This window comes from Chelmon rostratus, chromosome 11 (genome assembly GCF_017976325.1).
Source record: "Chelmon rostratus isolate fCheRos1 chromosome 11, fCheRos1.pri, whole genome shotgun sequence".
NCBI lineage: Eukaryota > Metazoa > Chordata > Actinopteri > Chaetodontiformes > Chaetodontidae > Chelmon > Chelmon rostratus.
In genome coordinates, this window is record NC_055668.1 from 1,088,318 (window position 1) to 1,111,251 (window position 22,934).

General features: G+C 42.3%; 1 protein-coding gene across 1 annotated transcript in view; it reads right to left on the reverse strand.

The window, feature by feature from the left end:
* Positions 1-44: 44 nt before the first annotated feature.
* Positions 45-22,934, reverse strand: part of LOC121613887 (ras and Rab interactor 2-like) — a 48,763-nt gene continuing 25,873 nt past the window's right edge. The window contains exons 6-12 of the mRNA XM_041947584.1: positions 20,688-20,760; positions 18,128-18,219; positions 11,393-12,985; positions 3,930-4,238; positions 3,672-3,803; positions 3,360-3,523; positions 45-2,984 (exon numbers count right to left, since the gene is read on the reverse strand). Coding sequence (XP_041803518.1) covers positions 2,508-2,984; positions 3,360-3,523; positions 3,672-3,803; positions 3,930-4,238; positions 11,393-12,985; positions 18,128-18,219; positions 20,688-20,760 — 2,840 coding nt within the window. The 3' untranslated portion in view covers positions 45-2,507. The remainder of the gene's footprint in view (positions 2,985-3,359; positions 3,524-3,671; positions 3,804-3,929; positions 4,239-11,392; positions 12,986-18,127; positions 18,220-20,687; positions 20,761-22,934) is intronic.

The window sequence follows — 22,934 nt, forward strand, 5'->3', positions numbered from 1 at the left end:
AAAAAGATATAAATACAAAGATTGAGTCAGACATATAATTCCATTTACAACATTTATTAAGTGCAAAAGAATATTTGCAATATCATTCAATGACGATGTGACACCATAAAGAATATTATAGATAGTAAAAAGCCTGTGAAAAGTCCCTGCACAGACACATAAATACTCACTTTGCTTTAACAAAGAAAGTTAGATTAGCAATTACACGACTCTTCTCATCAATTTAAAATCTGAACACAACAGATACACATGGTTAGCTATGCACAGGTTACGTACAGATCCCACCTGACATGAAGGCTACTCAGCTGACTGCAGAAGCTCATCAGCTACATCACTTTTCAGTTCCCTCTCTTCTAACCTCACCTCTAACATCTCATTACAATGTAAAACAGGAATGAATGGAGTGTTGCAGTTCAATACACTGTAAATAAACAGCATGTCAATTTGTTTTCCCACCTACTGAAACCTAAAATAATCACAAGAAATAATCAAGTATTTATTTCAAATGACAGTATCAAACTCAGTACCGATGCAGATTGTACAGGAGAGTGTGGCCGCCTCAGTAACCTTTCTTCATCTGTCCACTGTATCATCACATATCTTTGTCTTTCTGAATATCTACAAAATGCCTGTTCATAAGCAATACAGAACTGTTAAGTATGATACAGTATCTTTCATATCATGATAATCAGTAAATGCAAAAATGAATGTGTAATTTTTTTAAAGACTGGCAGACCTGCGTATTTAAAACATTACTCTTAAACACAAACGACAAGCAAGGACAATATTTAACACATTTCAAAATGTTAATCCTTAAGATTCTCATATGAAAATGCTACATTATATATTATGCCCTCCACTGATAATGTTGGGCTATACCTGTAATTATAAAACTTTATGCACAGGAAATGCTGCATTTTGAAAGCGGAAAGCCACAGGCTGTGGCTCATCAATCATTGGGTAGTAAACCCAGGAATGACAGCATAGATTCGACAAAGATAATCTAAGGACAATGGGGACAGAATAGGGACAGAGACACTATCCTCAGATTATTTTCCAAATTCAAATCAACACAGATAAAGGAGGCACTGACATTCCAGCAAGTATTCAAAGAAAAAGCCAAAATCTTCTCTTCCATTGGACCACACTTCTGAAACCACAGTTCCCCACACCCCCCTAAGATATCTGCTTCTGCAAAATCCTAAAAGGGGAACACCACCAATTTTACATGTTAAACTTTGCATCTAGGTCTTGGGAAGTAGGAGTCCTTTTGTGTCTCCAGAGGGAGCTGTATGTAGGCTGGCTGAGTCAGTGTCGGCTGGGCCGAACACTGAGGGTGTGTTAGAATGTAGCGCTACACACCCCAATCTCTGACAGAGCTGTCTGTGGTCCAGTTGCATTGTGGGTAATGTAGGTGCCAGGTTTTGATGGGAAGAAAAAAATGACATCTCTGATTTTGCCAAAATCATTTTTTTTAAACAGTGGAGTACTCTTTTCATTTCTGCTGGTTTGTCGTGGTTCTATATGTACTGGTCTTTTTCTTTTAATGGAGAAAAGAGGAAGAACTAGTTGCTGTAAGCTGCCCCCCACAGGCCATTCACGTTCCAACAGAACTCAACAGCAATTCAATGTATTAAAGCAAAGGTTCATATTTTGACACAGACTGATAATGCTGGCATATCAGTGAAACACTTGGTTGCAGTAAGGTGAGACCATACATTTCCTCGAACACTTGAAAAATATTACACTGCTATGTGCACCAGCCACCACTGGGTGTCACCAAACTCATCAAAACATATCAACAATCTGAAGCAGTTTCAAAAACAAACAACATAATAACAGTTTACCAGCAACTGTAACAGTAAATGATAGTAATACCTATCACCTAAATAAACTATCTGTATATTTAAAGTTATTTATCAAAGATTAGTCTCACATGTATCTGAGATCTGATTTCCCACTATGTACCCTAAAGGTAACTACAAGACCAGCTTACCCTGAATCAGCACCTGGAGCACCAGCATTAAGGCAGGACAGTGAACACGTTCAGGGGTTCATGATGTGGCCTTAACACTTCTCCAGCATCTCTCCTGAAGTGTGTTTACACTTTGAGACCTGTGTTTGTGGTGTTGTGATGCCAAATCTAGAGCCTAGGAAGTAACTGCCCCCCCAAACACACACACACACACACACACACACACACACACACACACACACTCTGTCTTTCTGACTTCCTTCCCTGCTTTCTTCTTTTCCTCTTTCACCCGTGTCTGTCAGACAGAACTTTCCAGCGAGGGATGTTCTGTGAGACAGACGTGTCATCCAAAAGGAGAAGTCAGGCTTTGTAAAGACTGACATGGCACAACATTTTGCCCAGTTCAACCCTGTCAACATATTTACTCTTGTAAGTCTCATGGAAGCATGTTTGGTAGAGATAATGGGCGAGATACTGTCACAGATGGGAGACGAAGACCCTGTTCAAACTTTCAATCAGCCCCCTGCTACAGTCATATTGATATGGAGCTGTCATTAAAGTGGCTGGGTGGCAGGCTGAGGCTCAGAGCAGGGCTGAGGCCTAAGCTAAGAGTGAGCTGGGGGGAGGGGGCTGAAAGGTCCATGCTGAGGTCATTCAGGTTGGCTTGGAGGTCAGAGGTCACAGTGAGGTCATTGAGATTGGGTGTAGGATTGAGGGGAGCTGATGATGAGGCGTTGCCGTTGGCCACACGGCGAAAGACGAAGTGGAAGGGAGTGGCCTGCGAGCGGCTGTGGAGCTCAGCCTTGATCTTCTGAGGGTGGGTGTCTGGTGCCAGCTGCTGGCTGCTGCCCTCCATCACCAGGAACAGGCTGTAGTTCTCAGGGTCTAACACTTTAAACTTCTGGGCACACAGCTGACACACCTCTTCCACAGTGGTGTAAGGCCGGACCTGCAGAGTCTTGGCTGTACAGCCACTGTCCAACTCCTGCAGCGCCACCCGTAGGTAGTTCTGAGGGAGAGTCAGAAAAAAACACAATTTAGGCCTTTATTCACCAGGGGTGTTTTTTTCATGCAATTAATTCACACATCAATATATATTTTTCAGACTGTCATGAGTACTCACAGTATTCTCGTAAAGTCACAAAAGTGTGCTTTTTACTTTTGTAATCTTAAAAATGAGCAATGAAAACATTCATCAAATCAAATCAATTTTATTTATATAGCGCCAAATCGCAACAGAAGTTGTCTCAGGACACTTTCCTTGCAGAGCAGGTACAGGCCAAACTCTTCATCTACAGAAACCCAACAACTCCCTCATGAGCGAGGCTTGGCGAACATTACTGATGTGAAAGACAATTTATGGCAAAGTCTGCAGCATTATTACCTGGAAGTCATCAATGGATGGGGCAGAGCGCTGGGCGGTGCGTCGGCGGTGCCACTGGTGGAGTGTGTCCCTGGTTTCAGAGCTCAGCACTCTGGCTGCTTGCTCCTCCTGGAAGTTTCTGATCAGGGACATAGCTCCATAGGCACTGGTCAGGTAGTAGCCACCTGGACACCATACAGACGGTTAAAATATGCACATGCAATTTAAAAAGCTATTTTTTTGGCTTAAGTTGAATTGTTCTCAAGGAATCTTGCATCTTGATCAGAGTGTGGGGTGTTAATGTTGGACACTCCCCAGTTTAAAGAAACAGACCTTCTCCATGGAGCAGTGAGGGGTCCAACAGCTCCATCATGTACAGTATCTCATTGTCCAGCTGGGGCATGTCACACTGGGCCAACACATAGGTCAGCATAGGCAGGAAGTCATCAGCACCATACAGACGACCTGAGAGGCAAACAGATCAGGGGGGTGGAGTCCAGTTTCAATTTTTACAGATTTTAAATTCTGTTCATTGATGTGTCAATTATTGTGAGGACTTTATTTTAGGAAGGAACTTGGTACAAAATTCACCTGAATTGTCCTCCATGATGGTGTATATGAGTTTGCAGACCCTCAGCAGCATGGTGACTTTCTTCTCAGGGGAGTACAGTTTACTCATGGTCTGAAACTTGTGCTTGATCTTCTCTATGGCCATGAGGTCAGGGGGCGGTGTGTCAGCCACGCCCATTTCCTGTGGCTGCCGGGCCTTGGCCAATGACAGGTTCTCCGTCAGTTCCTGCCACGCCCCACTGCGCACCTGGAACTCCCGTAGAGCTGTGCTCACCACTGGTTTGAGGGGCTTCAACACACACTTGTGCATGGACTTCTCCAAGACCCGATCTGGGGAGAGGAGAAAACAGATGAGCTGTTTCACATGGATTTGTTTGCAGTTTGGCAAGTTTAATACAATTCAATTCAGTTTTATTTATATAACTTACAAAACTTATTAATATAACTAAATCACAACAGAAGTTGTATCAGGACATTTTCCATTTAGAGCAGGCACAGACCAAACTCTTTATCTACAGAGACCCAACAAGTCCCTCATGAGGGAGCACTTGGCAACAATGGCGAGGAAAAACTTCCTTTTAGCAGGCAGGCTGAGCATCCGTCTGCCTCGACCGGTTGGGTGAGAGAGAGGCAGAATGGCAAGGGGGGGGGGGGGGGGGGGGGAAATCACAGTAATAGTGACAGCTCTAATAATAAACGTTCAGCTGTATGTAGTATATACAGCATAGTATATACATATATGATATCTTTCTGTGTATATGTGTTTAGTAACAAATAGCTCATGCACATAATACAACACTATAAACACTATGGATCTAATATAATGGAAGTACGACTAGTATTAATGGCAGTTGCTGTGGATGTCAGACAGGGTCATGGCAGGAGAAAACTATTCATATTTCAGTAGACTTTCTAAAAAATGGCAACTTCATGTGAACATTACTAACATATGAGATTTTATTGAGGACAAAGCCAATTCAAACTCCATCATTTTATCAATCTTGGTGAAAGAGTTGTAAGCATTACAGCAGGCCCCCAGTTTGTGCCGCTCATGTATTACGTTCGAGTCACAGAGCCAAGCTTGGCAGCTTTAAGAGGCTGTCTCATCTGCATGCTGACCTATGCCTTCGCTGCATGTCAGCTTTGGCTTTTTAAACTGTTATGTGAAGTAGAAAGGAACACAGTGAGCTTGTGCTGGAGTTAATAACATAAGAGGTACTTATGAAGCATCGAGCAATATTCTGTTTTTTTTACTAGACACATTTGGTGGGCATGAAAAGGTAGAAGTTTGCTAGAGACGCTGAACACACACAGAATAAAACAAATAAAACTGAAAGCGTCAACCCTGTGGCTCACCAACTCTGCAGAGCTGCAGAAGCAGCTGATGACCACAGACCCTGAACTTTTGCCTGCTGTACTGAAGGACCTCAGTATCACTGCTGACAATCAAATCACATCTGTGACCAGACGTTTTCATACATGCAGGTAGTGCTCAACCCTCAGATAACAGCACTGTAGAACGGTCCTCAGATCTCTCTGACTGGTAAACATCTATGCTTATTCCCACCTCTGAAAACAAGCATGTTAAGATATTTGGCAATCTGAAATAGTTTGTTGATATGTCAGTTTTTCACAGCATGTTTGCCTTTATGCCTAATGGCTGTCAATTCTGAGGTCATATCATTTCAGAGCACACACCATATCAGGGTTAACATCTTGATCACTCTTGTTGTGGACAGTGTGAACCAAAACTAAATTAGTCAGGACCAACAAGCTTCCTGGAGCTGTCAAGGTCAGATCACGACTAGTTTTTCTTGCATTGTCACGTGTGAAACCCAAGCCTTCATTGACTACTACTACCACTACCCTCTCTATACATCAACATCCAAGACAGTTGAGTGTTTTGTTGCTGCTGTAGCAGAGAAATCTAGAGAGCAGAGCTGGTGTGTATCCACCCAGTGGCAGTGTCAACATCAGCTTTTACAAGCTCAGCTCATGCAGTCTGAATAACACCAGCCATATTATAATACAGACAGGATGGGTGCAGAGAGGGAGGCCAAACCACAGCACTGCTGAATAAGGCCAATGTGTGTGTGTGTGTGTGTGTGTATGTGTGTTGCTGACTTTTCTCCAGAAAAGAGTGAAGTCATCCATTTTTCCAGCTGAGCACACTTGCAGACACAGATTTGACTTTCCAGCATTTGCCATTCATTCAGCCTCTGTCACTCTTGCCAGTAAATGGTGATTGATAGCACTTTTCTCGTCTTACCAGCCACTCAAAGCGGCATAAAAGATGAACCCGCATTCACACACTGATGGCAAGATGCCAAGTGTTCATTATGAGCAATAACAACTGACATGCTCACTCACACACCGATGGCACAGCGTTGAGAGCAATTTGGAGGGTCAGTACCTTGCTGTAGGATACTTTAACATGTAAATTACGGGGGCCAGGGGCTGAACAACCGACCTTCTGACAAGAGGACAAACTACTCTACCTCCTGAGCCACAGCCACCCTCATTTTGAGCTGTTGAATTCCACCTTCCTTGCTGGTGTTACGACTGATGCACATTAGAGGAATTTCAAATCTTAACTGATTTTAAAATGTGGGGGGTGGAATCCACATGCTTATTCATTTTGCAGCATAAGCTGGAGGTGAGTGGGAATCAAGTTTTATTGTCAACATCTGATTTGAAATCACTCCTCACAATACAGGATCCTTTGGGCCAGACCAGCCTTGAGTCAGGAAAACCCCCAAGAGTCTGCCTGAATCGGGCCAGTGTTAATGGAAAACTTCCCCACACCCACATTACTGCTACCTGCTGGTATCTCTGCTGTGACTGAACCCAACCACATGTTTTCACTTCCTCATTCCAGAACTGGCACTAATTGATGGTTGTCAGTAAGTAGGGTGCCCGGCATGTTGAACCGGCATCAGCACATTTGTTGTTTCTTCTGTTCTGTTAACTGGCACAGACTGAGTGAAGACTCAGTCAATTTTGTTGTTTGTTGTTGCTGTTCTTTGCCAGCTAGTTTTAGCATTCCAGCATGATGTTTCCGTGTTGTTGTGAGGGAAAAAGACAACCCGTGTTACTGGAAACAACCATCTTCTCATCATTTTATGTTCCCGGTTGCATTTTGAAAGTGTTGCTGGTGCTACCTGCAGCTCAAATGAGAAGAAAGCCAAACAAAGTTTCTCAAGCATTTAAGATAAGAGAAAAGAGATAAGATCAACTTACAAAATAAGAAAATACAAAATAAGAAGTTGACTATGTATATGTACTTTTGACTATGTAAATGTATTTCCAGAGACATAATAAAACTGTGTTAGCGACATAGTAATATAAAAAAGATATTTTGTGTGGTGATTGTCGGGATAGGTACAACATGGAAACCACTGCTGCCTGAAACTACCTTCTTCACAATATTATCCATTAGTACCGCTCTTATTTCTAAAGAGTCAGAGGATTGAAAGGTTTGTTTGTCACGTACACAAACAACATGCAGTGAAATGCATTGTGGCCTGCTCTTTGGCTGTGAAAAGACTAATAAAAATACTTCAAATAACTGAAACAGTAAATTTTGGGGGTATCTGCTTGAAACATTATCAAAACGAGAAGATTCATTTCTGTCATCTTACCATTTCAGTTTTAGATCAGCTGCAATTAGTCAATTACACCATTAGTTGATTGACAGAAAAATCAATGCAAACTATTTTGATAATCAACCAAATATTTTAGACATTTCTTTAAGGAAAAATACCAAAAAATCACTGCTTCCACCTTCTCCAGTGCAGGGATTTGCTGCTTTTAATTTGAAGTCTTATGTGTGCAATACGCATCCTTTTCATTTATTTCTAGTGTTTTCTTCATTCCCTTATACTTTTCCTTGATGTCAACAACTCTTTTAAAGTGATTAAAAACGGTGAACAGCGAACACAGTGCCATCATTCCAATGTTCATGTAATCCGAAAGGCGAGATAGGGCGAGATTTACAGATATAAAAATCAGACTTCTCAAAGTAAAGTTGTGTTTCTTATAGAGTTGTAAGAGTGCGGGAGAGAGAGTTTCTCGGAAGTCATAAGTTTTCCATCTACAGAGGAATGGCCAAGAGTGAATACTGACCCCTCTCTAGATTTCTGTGTCCTCTCCTGCTTCAAAGTAAGTTCATGCACATAGGTCACAGCTTGACCTTCAGATAAAGGTTAAGTCACAGCCATTTATTTATGTGTAGTATCACAGACGGATGGAAGAAAACACAGAGGAGTCAGCCTGCTTAAGGGCAACTAATCAGCCAAGGACAGCCAAAACAGGCAGTCAGACACAGACCTCTTGCCACCAAACAGGGCCTCTTCCCGCTTGTTATGACATCCTCTCTCTCTTCGTCTAGTCTTAAAGCAAACATCTTCTCCTTGACAGATGTAGAAGGGAATTTAAACATTCCTTACTCCTTTTATTTTGTCCTTCTTTGCTATCACTGCTGTGGCAGTATAGCTGAGAACTGTGATGCCTTGACCTGTCATTTTTTTGTTTCTGTAGTTTTGTAAAGACACATCAAAGCCACACACGTAAACAAACACAGAATGACAAAGACATGTAGACAAAGAGACTGTGTCTCCTTGCAGTAACAATTGCTGCCGGTGTGTATATCATCATTTTGTCTACCTATATTCTCTAAACAGACTTTGGCTGTGCAAGAACAGGGGGAAGGTGTAGCTCGATCTCCAGGTGGGTAAAAACAGAAGGCAAGGTCAGCCGATCACTGATGAGAATTAGCCTTCATGTCAAAGAAGGAGTTCTTACTTCTGTGCCAGCGCGCCAATTCATTTACATTAAATACTACATAAACCCCAAAATACTGTCACATTGTGGAGAGTGGAAGAGAAAGACTGGAGGAGAAAGAGAGATGAAACACAAACACCAAGAAATAAATGGAAAGAAAATGAGAAGAGAGGCACAGGGAGACAGAAAGAGGATTGGAGAGTAGGTTTAAAAAACACACAGATTGTACAACTGGGCAGACACCAGATGGCCTTTGAGTTTGTTTTTTTGTAGTTGAACAGAAAACACTCTCCGAAGCTGCCACCACAAAATATTGTGAAACTATTCCAGGAACTAAAACCACAGCAGTTCCCATTGTGTCATACTTGTAGGAAATAGGCCATTCAGAAAACAGGCAAGACAATCAAGCAGCCTTCACAAGCAATCATCCAAGGGTGTTGGTTTGATCAAACCATGTATCCGCTGGTAACACTTAGCATGCCTGAACAACCTGACGAGCGTTGTAAGCCATTCATTTTTGATGGGTTGTGTCATTGTCAGGACCAGTGGCCACTTTAGATACAGACACTGGAGGCTTGCAGTCTGTCATCCTCTCTGATCTTCTGCCTCTCAGCGCTGAGACCTCCTGTGATGCAACCACAATGTTATGTGGCATTGAGATGGGTAACGCTCCTGCCCCACTCCATCTTGTGCATGTTCAGTCCAAGTTCATTTGTGGGTTCATTGATGTTGCTGCACGCTCCTCATTTCCTGTACAAGGGGTTTAGTTGATTATGGGAAGTGACGTAGCTAGTCCTGAAAATTGCTGTTCTTCCAGAGTAGAACAACAGGAGAGCTTGAGGTACTGTGCATCCTGTTGTTGTTCCCACCATGTACTGACAAAGTGTGTTACAGCTGGCATATGATCATCTACGGTGTGTTCACTTAGGAGTCACAAAAACCTTTGACCACATTCTCCTGCACGTCTTCTGGCCAGGTTTGCAGGCTGACATAGCTAACCCGCATATAAAACCCGCAGTGTTTGCCATATTGCTGGTGTGTGTGTGTGTGTGTGTGTGTGAGAGAGAGAGTATTTCAGCAGCCTTTTCTTGAGTTTTGGTACACTTTAGCTTACTCAGTTCTAATTAATTTTCCCCGAATCCTGAACAGTGCTGGCATAAAAAAAGGCATCACTTTCTGTGTGTTAAAACATTTTTTCTGGAAAAGACCTCCTCATAGTGGATGTTCAGTGCTGAATGTGTTACATCAGCTAGCAAATGATGTGATGAAACATTTGCTGCTCGGCTCAGGTGATTCAGTATGTCACTTCCAAAAAGTTGCTGGACTTGTGAGACGCAGATTACAAAAATGGCACTAGAGACTGATATGTCCAGTTTTTATGCCTTTTTTGTTTTTTTTTTAAGGCAGTCTTTCTATCAGGAATCTTGCGTCTGAAGTGCAGGGTACAATAATGTTGATGACATCACTATGACAACATCAGGATAATTTTTTTCAAACAGTGGAAAGCTCCTTCGAGAGTCACAGAAGAGATTACACAGCTGCTATCACAGGCTCAGTAGTGTTTCTCCTTATGAGTAAACTGAATTTCATCTGTAAAACTAGTGACCAAAAATGTTGTACTTTTAAGATCACATAGCATATGCTGACATTGCCATAACATTCACAATAAGTAAAAAAAATATCATTCAAAAATATCATTCTAACAAAACTGGCTAAAGAACTGACGTGAAAATGTCAGCATTCAGTTTAAATGTTCATGTGTGATTACTACTGATCAAGTGGAACATTTTTTCACCCAATTCACGACTTCATAATTATATTCCTGTGCTGAACTATTTGAACGGGGCCAGTAGAAACAGGTTGCTTCAACAGCCCCTTCCTCCAGAGATAAAACCCTCTTTGTGCTCTCTGTTTACATGTTACTCCGTCCAAAGTCTAATGCAGCCACTGAATCTTGGCCTAAATGATTCAGACGCTCTTCCGGCAGGTGTGTGTGTGTGCTCTTACTATGTATCTGTGTGGCTGTATTTGGTTTCCCCCTTTCATGTTACTGTCATAGAATTGTAAGATGCAAAGGATGAATAAAATAAAAGGCAATAAAAGGGAAATGCAAATATTACTATTGAATTACACAACATTTGCACTTGATTTCAAAAGGTTTGCTTTTCAAAAGGACACTGAATTACCAGCATACACAACAACATGCAGTCCACTAAAATGATTGCTTCACCAGGAATGTATACATACACATCCAGCTGCAAACGTGTGAGAATGGGTTTTTCATTGTCCTCGTGGATAAAATATCGAAGTGAAACTGCTGGTTCGGCATTACACGTGATTTTTGTGACATAGTGTTTCTGTTATTTCTCCTCATACTTCCTAAAAATAATCACTAAATTATTTGCAAACACACACAAAAAGGACTCCCACCACCCTTCCTGTTGAGTTGATGAAGAGGTCATAAAAGTTGCCTAAAAGATAGAGTTATTGCACTCAAGCAGTCCCAGCATGTCAGCAGTAATCTAACAGCTGACCAACAGCAAAGCCCACGATCACTATGATTAAAGCATTCAGGTGACATTGTTTCACGAGTGAAGTAACATTTATATTTGCAGTGTACAAGCCATTACTAGTAGGTCTTGTGAAATAACAAGGGTGTTAAAATAGAACTAAGAGAGTGAAAGATTTCTTTTGGTACTCACCGATCTGGTCTTCAGGAATGAGGCTCTCGATTGGAGGCTCCAGCTCGGAGCTCTGCCGCAGGTAGCTTTTCATCTGAGTGATAAACTGCCGGAGAGTCTGCAGAAGCTCCAGGCCAGAAGCGCAGCCCTGCCAAGCCTGGGTGCCCGCACCCTCTCCCATGTAGCTGAGGTAGTCCTGTACCAGGCAACCGAAATACGAGCCTCTATCCCTGGACAACTCCACCACCTTGCGGATCGCCCTCTTCTCGGGCGTCAGCAGCGAGTTGAAAACACCACTCATCTTGCGCAGATGCCCTCGCAGGGCCTTCTGCAAGACCAAAGCACTTGCACTGGGGCGACGCTTTGTTCGGTGGCCCGGTGGCACCATGGTCAAGTCCTGGTCTTGGTCCTGGTCGCTCTCAAGACTGACGCCATAATCAGGCTCCTCTTCATCCTCATCATCCTCATCATCATCGTCCTCCTCCATGCTGCAGTAAGGCTGGTGGGGCGGTGGGAGAGAGAGGGGGAGATGGGTGTTGAAGTCAGCCACAGTGGGGGGGCTGGGGTCATGCAGAGGAGGAAGGAAGAAGGTCGAGGACTGAGAGAAATCCAGAGAGTCTGAGGAATCTGTCGAAATGCTCAAGTCACTTAGCCGCTGGCCGCCGCCAGTGCTTTCCTCAACTTCTTCCTCTCCTCCTATCACCTCTGCCAGCTTGCCTGTTGTCATCAGCGAAGGGTCTGGAGGACTGCTGGAGTCCTGGGTCGGGCTTCTGGTGACATTACACTTGTACAATTTGGCCCTAATTAAGGCCTTCTCAATAGTCTGCTCCTCCAGCGCCAAGTGGCACTGGGCATCCTCCTGGCTGGATGATGGTGAGGCCTTGACCCGACGTGGAGAGGAGGAGAGAGATGGTAGAGATATGGGCATGGAGGGCCGGGGTATGGATATGGGGGAGCTGATGCTGAGTCGCTTTGGAGGGGAGGATGAGGGACTGATGCTGAATGAGCCCAGACGAGAAAGCAGGCTGCTGCCCCTTTCTCTCTCGTCCACCTTCTCCTTGGAGACATTGATCCAAGAGATCTTCTCTGGCATACTGCTTTGTCGGAGAGGAGGGGCTAAGCGTTGCGGTACAAAGCGAGGTGGGGGTGGACGGGGAGGTGGGGACCGTGATGCGATCTCTGCAGCACTCTGACTGCTGCTGGTTTCAGTGCTATCTTCCTCGAGCTCCGTGTTGCTGCCAAGGTTCTGTACAACCTGAAGACTCTCTCTATAAGAAAGCTGATTGTTGTCGTCCTTGTTGTTGGTTTCTATACCGTTGCCAAGAGGTTCCTCTATCAGGCCTTGCTTTAATGTGCAAGAGGTATCTGAAGTGTGGTCAATGCTGTCTGGTTGGTGAACTTTTATGAAGAGGGGGTTGATGAAGCAAAGAGCTCCATTGGACTGGCAACACTCAAGCTCAGCTGGGGTGCGAGTTCGAAGCAGAGGGACCCCTGGGGGGGTGGGTGCCAAGTACACTGGTCCCTGGGCAGGGGGAGGTGGTCTGCCAGGAGCAGCTATTCCCGGCAAGGAGACTGAACCCTTCCTCCTGCAGCACAACTGAGAGTCCCAGAAGCCTGTATGAGACAGTGGGAGAAATATTCTAGATGTATTAAGTGGGCAGGGAATGATACAACATGTTAGTGGAGTTAGCAATGCAACAAAACAGTAAAACAGTATACAGATGACGCCAAAATTAGCTTGGCCAACCTCAACCATAGATTTGGTAGATGCCTTTTCAGCATCTTTTAGACATGAGAATTAAAAGAGTGCTCCACTGATTTTGCATTGCACTCTTGTTGGATCACTGTTGGATCACGATGGACAGTTAAAAAAGGACAGAAATGGATGGAGCACAATCAGAGATATCATCTTTGTTATTCCTGGTAAAACCTCCCACAGTTCAGTCTGAGATTCTGGTGTGCTAGTAGCAGCTAATGTAAAATGGAGCCTCTAGCCTGAAGGAGAGATGAGGAGTGGGCTACAGAGGTCTGGTAAGCTCATTTCTTTCTCACTCCACACCCCCACATTTTTCATTTTCAAACTTTCAGCCCCAAACAACACTGATTCAAGTGACCCAAGCTCCCCCTGGAGCCACAAAACTCTTCATACAACTTTTTTCCACATTGCAGTAGTTTGCAGTAGTACTCTCAAATAGATTGAAGCAAAATTGGATGTGTAAAATTGATGGAGGTCCCCTTCAATTAACACCAATTCTGTTACTTTCAGCCGATCACGAAACACGTATGAAAGCATTCATTTTCATCACCATTGAGGAGTAACTGTACACGTATTATATATTCATCATAAACTGCACTGTACAGCACTGTCACTTTGTTACACATCTTATTTTGGTTTCATATGCCAAGTGATGTGAAGAATTGTAGTCTTAGTATGATACGGTCCATTTACAGTCTATGTCAGGGCAAGAGAGAACATAAACTCAAGCATGCTCCAACTGGAAACAGTCTATTAGCTGTTGATCTTTACCAAAACCACGTTAATGAGACTGGCCCTCCTCACAGTATCATTGGTATGATAAATCCAATGTTTGCGACCATTAAGGTTTCCAAGCATATTACACCAGCGCCAGACAAGAGGAAGCAATCATTCACAAATACTGTCATCATTCTTGACAAAGATTTGCCTGAAAATAGCTCCACCAAACGTGCTAACTCATCACCTACATATTTCAATTAGTGGAAGTAGTCTAAAACAGACTTGAGGTGCAAATCCTTCTCCCCATGGCCCCTGACTGCAGATTCAGACTGGGGCAAAGGAATAGCAAACACCATAGGAATATTTTTCCTTCCCCTATACAGTGTTGGGAGTGAGTTGGACCAATTCTGCCATATTGCTTTGTGTGTATCAGATTACTTACAGACCATATGCAAATACTTAACTCCAACAGCAAGAATTCCTCTCTGTATCCTGCAAAACTCTGGTATTGAGCAATGGTCTGTATACTATTACAAACCTACCAACACTGAAACTGTCAGCTAAACGTCTGCTGCTGTTCTTTAGGTAGCTGATAAATTTATATATTCAATTCAAACTGTTCTGTACTTCAATAAGCTGCAGGAAATACATTTATTGAAAAATGATTACCTTAACTTCTGCCAGCTTAAATTTTCCCATCATCAACTCCTGATGACTAAATACAAATCCTGCCGTTAAAACCAGCCTCAAAATAAACTAGAAATGCTAGTTAGTGTAAAATCACTGCTGTTTACATTTGCAGTCTGAGAGGAAAACAGCACTACTGTAACACAACACTTCGTTGAGTCCAAGCCGTACCAGACAGAGCAAAACAAGACAGGAACACAAAAGTGGGAACAATACCACATGAGGAATACTATTACCAGACAGAGCAGCTCCTTCACACAACTACAGAGAAAAAAAGAGAGGGGAACAGTACTCACTGTGATCCCAAAGCTCAGCGACACACAGACGAGCTGCTGATCTCACACTCTGTGGACGACTGTGTACACTTCTGATGCTGAAGACACTCTGCTGCCTGCACGAGCTCAAACTTGACTGGCTTCTCTGCCTTACTCACACTTGATGTGTGTTGTGACTCACTGCTGTTAACGTGTGTGTGGGAGGGCTGTTAGCATAGTATTCCCACCTCCCTTCCCTTCCTTTCAGCTGAAGTTGCGTGGTCTGTCTCTCTCTGTTTTTTTTTCTTTTCCTGTTTCCCACTTATTCTACTCTTTTTTCTCTCTCATCTATTGATATTTTCTTCTCTCTTCTCTGTTAGATGAAGTGATTGTTTTTCTTATTCCTGTTGTAAATATTACATAGTTTTAAAATATTATGTTTGTTAAAGATAAATTCCAATTTGTCTTTCTTGACACATCTAAATCTGTGGTATTATTTTGATTACTCAGTCATCCAAACAGGCATGTTCACACAAGTATGTGCAAAGCACAGCGAAGTGCTGCTGTGCAGTATTCAAACACACACACACACACACACGCACGCACAAACACACATGCACACACACACACGCACACTACACCTGGGGCTGAGAGTAGAGAGGAATGCGGTTTGGCGTAATGCTTAGAACTGGGAAAGTCAAGGGTAAGTCAGGGGCAACTTGTAGAGAGATGACAGTTGAATTGGAGCCAAAAATAGATATCTAACACTGCACAGGACATGAAGTCACTCACTTTGGATCTTCCGTAGCTGGGAATGTTTCAGAAACTTAAATCATCAAATCTCACTAGGCTTATGTAGTATTTACAGCAACAGGTATCAAACAAACATATATATAACATGTCAATGGGGGAAGTAGATTTGGCTGCATTTTACCATCCAACACTTCAGCTGAGTGATAACATGCAACAAGTGTTATCTCCCATGTCAGAAAACTGTGGTAGCTCTACAGCTGCACGGTAAACAATCTTAATATGTGGCCGAGTCTGTCAGGTTTACTTAACAGATTGGTAAACATGATTAATGCATGATTCTCCATACTGCCCACCAATGTGTCTAAGTAAAGACTGTAAAACAGTGTTGGGCAAGTTACTGTCCAAATGGCCCCAGAGGACTCAGGTCTTCTGTGCGGCAAATAGTTTGTGGTTATTTATCTGACTGACCAATATGACTTTTTCTCTCCCAACACCATTTCCGTACCTCAACTCAGAGTATGTACCAATACCAGTTTCCAATCAGATACCAGTCCTCTCTTTTCCCACATTTCAAATCTGTGCCCCACACTGCCTGGAACTTAACAGAATAACTTTATGTATAGTAACATGAACCAGCTGAGTTGGCAGCCTACGATAACTGAATGAATGCAACGGATCGTGCTAACACAGAATTTTACAACAACAAACACAAAGAGGTTGTATTTAATCAGTCACATCTGGCTGATGCCTGATGCGCTCACTGAGGTCAGTATCAGACCCAGGACTAATCCTGATGACTGGACTGCATCCCTTAAAAAATATGCCAGCAAAGCACAATCAAAGCACTGAAAAGGGTCCAAAAGGGTTGAAACCTAATATTTCAGTTTAATTTAGGTTTAATCAAATTAGGACAAACTGACATAGTGTATATCGTGTACCTGGGGCTGACTAGTGCTCCAGTGTCGAAATACCAGTCAGTTTATGGGAATATGAGAAAATTGGGTTGGGGGAATGTATATCTGGCTCCATAGTTTTGCCCCAGGGCCTCCTGGCAGGTTAAACTGTCCTTTCTCAAGTTAATAATTTAAACTTAAACTTGATAATTTTATCATGAACAGAATGGCATTCAAAAGGGATCACAAAAGATGACAAACTGTCTCCCACAACTGTGATTACAGGTGGAGCCATGTAGCAGGTAAGATGACACTGTGAAGACGTCAGAGTCAACAGTGCTCTTTTCTCATCAGTCCCAGCCATAAATGTTCGTGTGTACGTCAGAGCTGCCTTCTACATGATCTATTCACTGTCTCTCAATTACGTGCACACACACAAAAACCACCATTGTCTCACCTCACTGGACAGGAACCCTTTCATAAAAGAAAGACAGACACAGAGAGGAATACAACAGAGGGGAAAAAGAGAAAATGTCTGTAGAACGTTTCAGACCACATTAAAGGGAGGGTGCGCTCATTGAGTGTCATTCAGTACTGAGGCTGAGGGGCACTGGAAGTCTGACAGAGTCAGCCCAGAGTGCAAATGATAGCACAGAGCTGAGTCACTGCGTCAGAGCCTGAATGGACAGAAAGGTCACTCTGAGTGGGTTATGAAAAGGGAAGTGGTGTGGAAGATAAATCAAACAACCACTACACTACACTGTAGAGTTAGTTAGAGGAAGCAGGTATAAGTCAAAATAATGTCTGCTCTTTCCAGGAAATTATACATAAATGAAATGATGTTTATCATAACGACCATGGTTTTTATTACAATAAACATTTCCTCACACTTCTTCAGAAATACATGTCAGATTAAATGACCGAAAATCTGAATGACTGAAAAAAAGAGTGTAACAAAGCCAAGGTCTTCTACAGCTGGGGGGAAAGAAAAAGTTCCAGAGGCACCCACCTCCCACCTGAGTCCATACTCAGCTGCACAGCACAGCTCAGCGCCTGGAAGAGGCTTTTTTTTTTTTATCCCTGGGGGTGAGTCATTTAGCACTGGCATGCCATTTCATCCTTCGAGCAGGGGGGGAATGTGGTTGTGATGGCTTTCACAAGTGTCTTGACTCAGGAAAAAAAAAAACTAAATTTTTACACACAACAGATGTGGGATGGAGGAAAACACTCTGCTTTCCTGAATCTGGAAGACGCTGAGGGAAGTCCACAGTTTGGATGGAATAATATCGACAAATGCTTCAAACTGACACAAGTAGTGTCACTGTTGATGCAGTAAGGAAGATTTATATTAAACACAAGTCATGGAATGGCACAGTGGTACTCTACCTCTGCACACATAACCTACTATATGCTTAACCTACTTTCCACTGACTGCAAGGACTGATTTTACCATGTCTTCTTGACCTACTGCACTACATTTTCATTACTTAGCATGATCACGGTAATACCCAGTAGTGTACATTTACACACCTACTGGTTTATTCTTTGAAGTTTTTATCTATATTCTGTTGTTTTCTGGTGCAATGGAGTGAAGAAGTCTCGTCTTCATAGCTCACCTTCAGCCGGCCACAGATTCTCCCAACTGCATGCTATTCCCCTAAACATACATAAAAAAAGAAATGAGAAAACAAACCTGCTCCAAGTTGAGCAACCTCCTCAAGATCAGCAGTTGTTGTGGCTGAAGCAATGGCTTCTGGAAGCCTCAGAGTGAAGGGCAACACATCCCTAAGAAAAAGAGAAAAGGTCGAGTGAAGTGGAGAAAGACTTGGTTAACAGAGAGAAGGAAAAACAAGTGAAAGAGGGTGGGACTGAAAGCCTAGTCCTTAAAGTGAGTGAGTCACTGTGCTGGAAAAGAGGAGCGTGGCTTAGCCTGGGTGTGTGGTGCTGGCAGAAATGGAGGGTAATATGTGCCTGCAACTCTCCTCCCTGTGGGTCTTTTACAAGACCTTTCAAAGCTTTTACTCAGTTTCCAAAAGCTTCAGGCAAGCTGAAAGTTATACCTATAGTCTGTGAAAACCTGGATGTTTTAAATGATAAATGACTGAAGCAGCATTGTGGAAATAATGATTACCAGAGACACAGACAGTGACCTAAAACTGAGCAAATATAAAAGTGAAATGGCAGTTTGGGTAGGTAGGAAACAATGCAAGTATTCTGAATAAATAAATACAAGGTACAAATATAGTGTAAGTCATTTAAATGTCCAATCTGTGTTTTTGATCTGCCTCTAAATGTTTGTCATGTACTTGTTCAAAAGGACTCATACATATGCACACGGGTGCCACAATACACAGTCCTGCCAATGGTTTCATACTATTTCACTGGTGGCATTAACACAGCAAGAAACACATGGACACACCAAGACATGCAGGTAGAAGATGATCGCTAGCATGTAAACGGATGTAAACAATACAGGATTTGAAAATCAGTTTTTTTTATGAGGAAAGAATTCAGCACATTTGTCAAACCTTAAGCACAAACACAATGTGTTCTGGTGAGTAACACTTAATGTAAACATGATTTTTGTTTTGTTACAAGAGCAGGGCAGCGTTAAAGACAAACGTCCTTAGCACAGAATCTGCTAACTGATCTCACTACAGCATGAAAGTAAATACCAGAGAGTAATTACTGAGCTATAAATATCTCAGAACAGTGAACTTGCTGCATACATCAGTAAGTAACACATTTAATGATCTGCCACTGCTGGCCAGTGACAGACTGACTGTACTATAAGGACCTTTATGCTGCTAATAATAATGCTGAAATCCAAACATCCAAATCCTGCTTTCAACCCCCCCCCAAAAAAAGTCTCCCTGTGTCCTGTTTAAATTATACAACAATGAGTCAAGATAGGACACAGCTGACTCCAGTTCTAGCACTGTTGGTGTTATGTGTGATGGAGCAGTTGTACACTAGTCATGTATTTCTGTTCTAAATATGTATGCATCTAAAAATGGATCTGTCCTTCCTCGTTTAGATAAAGGTTAAAGGTGGAGCATTTTGGGGAGTGTGTTTTTCCACCCTTGGCACTTCCTTCTTTGCCTTTGTTATGATTTGTAGTTTTGCAACCTTGAACCGTTTTCTACCTTAAACAAACAATAATTTCTATGAGCTAGACTGTAAAATGTACGTTTCTATATTTTGTATGTAAACTCACAGTGACACAATGAGTATGTTGGATGATAAGATTATGACTTTGATCTTGATTTTAACTTGGCTCTTTACACTCATTGTGGATCACGGCTTAAATCTCTCCCTCTGCTCTTCTTCAACTCTCCTGCACTTCAAGATTTAATACCTCCGGTGTAATATGTAAGGGATAATGTACAGTGAGCAGGTTCCTATGGAGAAATAAACCCTGATGGGATGACATAGAAGCCCGATGAGCACGTTGCGTAGCAACCGCCTCTCACTGTGTGCAGGCCGGCAGGCAGGATAACATATTTCTTTACAGTTTTTTAGTGTAATCATGTCAAATGTGGGGAAGTGACGGGATATCCCAGACCTGAGAGAGACGTAGCTGAAGACAGAGTTTGGTTTACCGCCATTATTTTGTACTGATGGATAAAAGTCCCTCAGCAGCTGATTTCTGCATTCAGCGTCATACATTAAAAAATCTGTCTCCAGTTTTGTCTACACTCAGCAGTCTGTTAGCAGGTCGATCCCTCATGCTGTGTTTTTCTTGGTGTTTCTTTGTGTCTCTCCGCTTCAGTCTGGTCAGTCTCTGTGTCCTCAAGTCGATTGTGCCTTAATATCGCTCCTCCTGTCGGTCCAGCGTTGTTCTTTACTTTTCTTGTCTTTGTTGCTGTGGACGTCATTCTCCAGTCAAGTGTTTTGTCCTCTCCACATAAATTAAAAGTAATGTCCGGAAAATGCTCCATATTTAGCCTCTCAAATCAGCTGGCAATCTGTAATTGAGCTTGGTACATTAAGGGATTGGCCCTTTAGTCTATGACTGTTAAGAATTCCTGAGCAGGCGGTCGTCTATCGACAGATAACACTGCTGAATTTTGGTGATTGACCAATCAGAACTGAGTATATAATAGTGCAGTGTTCTAAATAGATTTAATACATAAATTGACTTTGGTGCAACCTATATGTATATTAAACATATAGGTGAAACATGGATCACATCAGTGTGGTGTGCATGTCTTTCTGTAATCATCAATCATAAGTCTGAATGATGAACTCACCTGCTGATGCAGCAAAAAGCCACCAGACGAAAAAGGTCTCCAAAGCTCAGGCCTGATCCTTCCAAGGAGAAAGCTGTAGGAGCACAGAACAACATGAGCACTACAGGCAAATGTCAGAGCAAGAGCATTCAAAAAGACATCTTGGTCATTTCTTTAATCTGAATTAAATAAATGTACCCTGTGACTTTTGAGCAAAAATCGTAATAATGTGTAAGATATAAAATCATTCTGAACCAATGACCACGCATCATGCTTAAAATTTTTCATTCACAAAGGGCAAAGAAGAAATAAACAAAGCACAACAGCTAAATCAAGTTTTTTTTTGCCTTGGCTTAGCTTGCTTGCTTTTTGCCTTTATGTGATAGAGCAGCTGAAGAAAGACAGGAAAAGGGGGGGGGGGGCAATGTATGGAAAGGAATGGTTAACTTCATCTTTATAATCTCAACATTAACCTGAAGTCGTCTTAGGATAACAGCATCACACTCATATTGTAAGTCTCATATAAATAAATGGAATTAATAGCAACAAGAATGACTGTGGTGGTGACCGCTTTGTCCATGTGGACTCAAATAGTTGCTTAATAGATCTGGAAGAGAAAACATATGCAAGCATGTTGTCGGTAATCCACTGACAGAGAACTTGCTTTGTTCACAACCTGGCACACAACTACAACAGCTTACAGTCAAGACTTCTGGCACGGAACTAATGTGTGTAAGATCAGGGTGTGTGTAGGGTTAACAGGCTTTTGTGTGAAAAGTTTCTCTCAGCTATGCAGAACCTTTTCACATCTTTCAGCCCATTGGTTTGTATAATTTCATAATAATCAAACACATCTGAGACATTGATCATGTTATAGATACAATATTACAGAAACATAAGAGACTGTTTGTGATGCTGGAGCTATGTGCACACTTCTGCTGAAAAACTGAAGCTTTTTGTGCTCTCTGCAGTTTTCATTATGTTAGTACTCATATAGTGTATACATTACCAACACTAATGTTACAGTAACATTTGCAGTTTGGAATATAAGACAGCAAACTTCAGCACAAACCTGCACAAAATATGTCCCGATATCTGGCAAAAAACTCCATACAACTCACAGCAACCATTTCCATTGTAGCACACAAGTTCAAACAGACCCTGTTGTTGCTGAGTAAAATGAGTCACATACAGTAAAACAGAAATTCATATTTCTTTCTACTCTTCAGTCTTCTCCAGTGGTGATATTCAAAAGGATATTAGATGCTGACATCATTTGCGTTATAGAAACACAATCTACCACATAATAACATTGCAATGTCAGGACGAACATTTCACTATAAAACAACATAGCACACACTTGAGTCTGCCGCCGTGGTGATACAGGAACAAACTGTGAACAAGCTTTGATGCTGACAGCCCCCCAAACAGCCTTTGAATGTACATGTCACTAGAGCGCTCAAATGTAACCCACAAGCTCGCAAAATGAGTAAAAAACAGACGTGTTTGGAAAGTTTCTTTGCGAAGGGGAAAAGACCCAGCGAAGAGACAGAAGAAGAGCCGACGACTTCCAAGAAAAAGAAGCTTTTAACAGACAACACCAGGAGTCCTACTGGAAATATGGATTTGTCGACAGGTGATTCCCACACACCGAGCCGCTCTGCATCATATGACCGGCTCTCTAACAGAGGAGGTGAGGGAGGGGGGAGAGGAGGAGAGCCTGATCTGACGGTTCAAACTGGCAACTTTATTTCAGCTGTTCAAAAATAACATTCATGAAGTGTTTTATCATAAAATAAATACAAATGTTGTCTGTGTATATTTAGATAATAGAGACAGAAATGTGGAGTTGCTGGCTCTTGTCATTTATTTATTTTTCCACGTGAATTTTTTTATAATTTATTTAGGGGGCAGAGAGGATGTTACCAGAGACTTCGATGTTATACCCATGTTATGTTGTTGGCGCAATGTTACGAGGAAGCTGCTAATAAAGTTGCATACGAGCCCACATTGATTTACATTTATTATTATATTTACAATATAAAGAATCTACGTACACCCCCTCCCCTCCCGGGGACAAGCGCTGACCGGTCCACGGTGATAAAAAGGTTGGGGACCACTGAGTTAGTCCACCACTTTGGATAAGACTGGAATTTGTTTGTTTTTTTAGCAAATATCCTGACACATGTTGGATGGGATGGCATAAATTTTGATACATATTTCCAGTTTCACGTCGTGCCACCAGCAGGTCAGCTTTTAGTTTGTTCA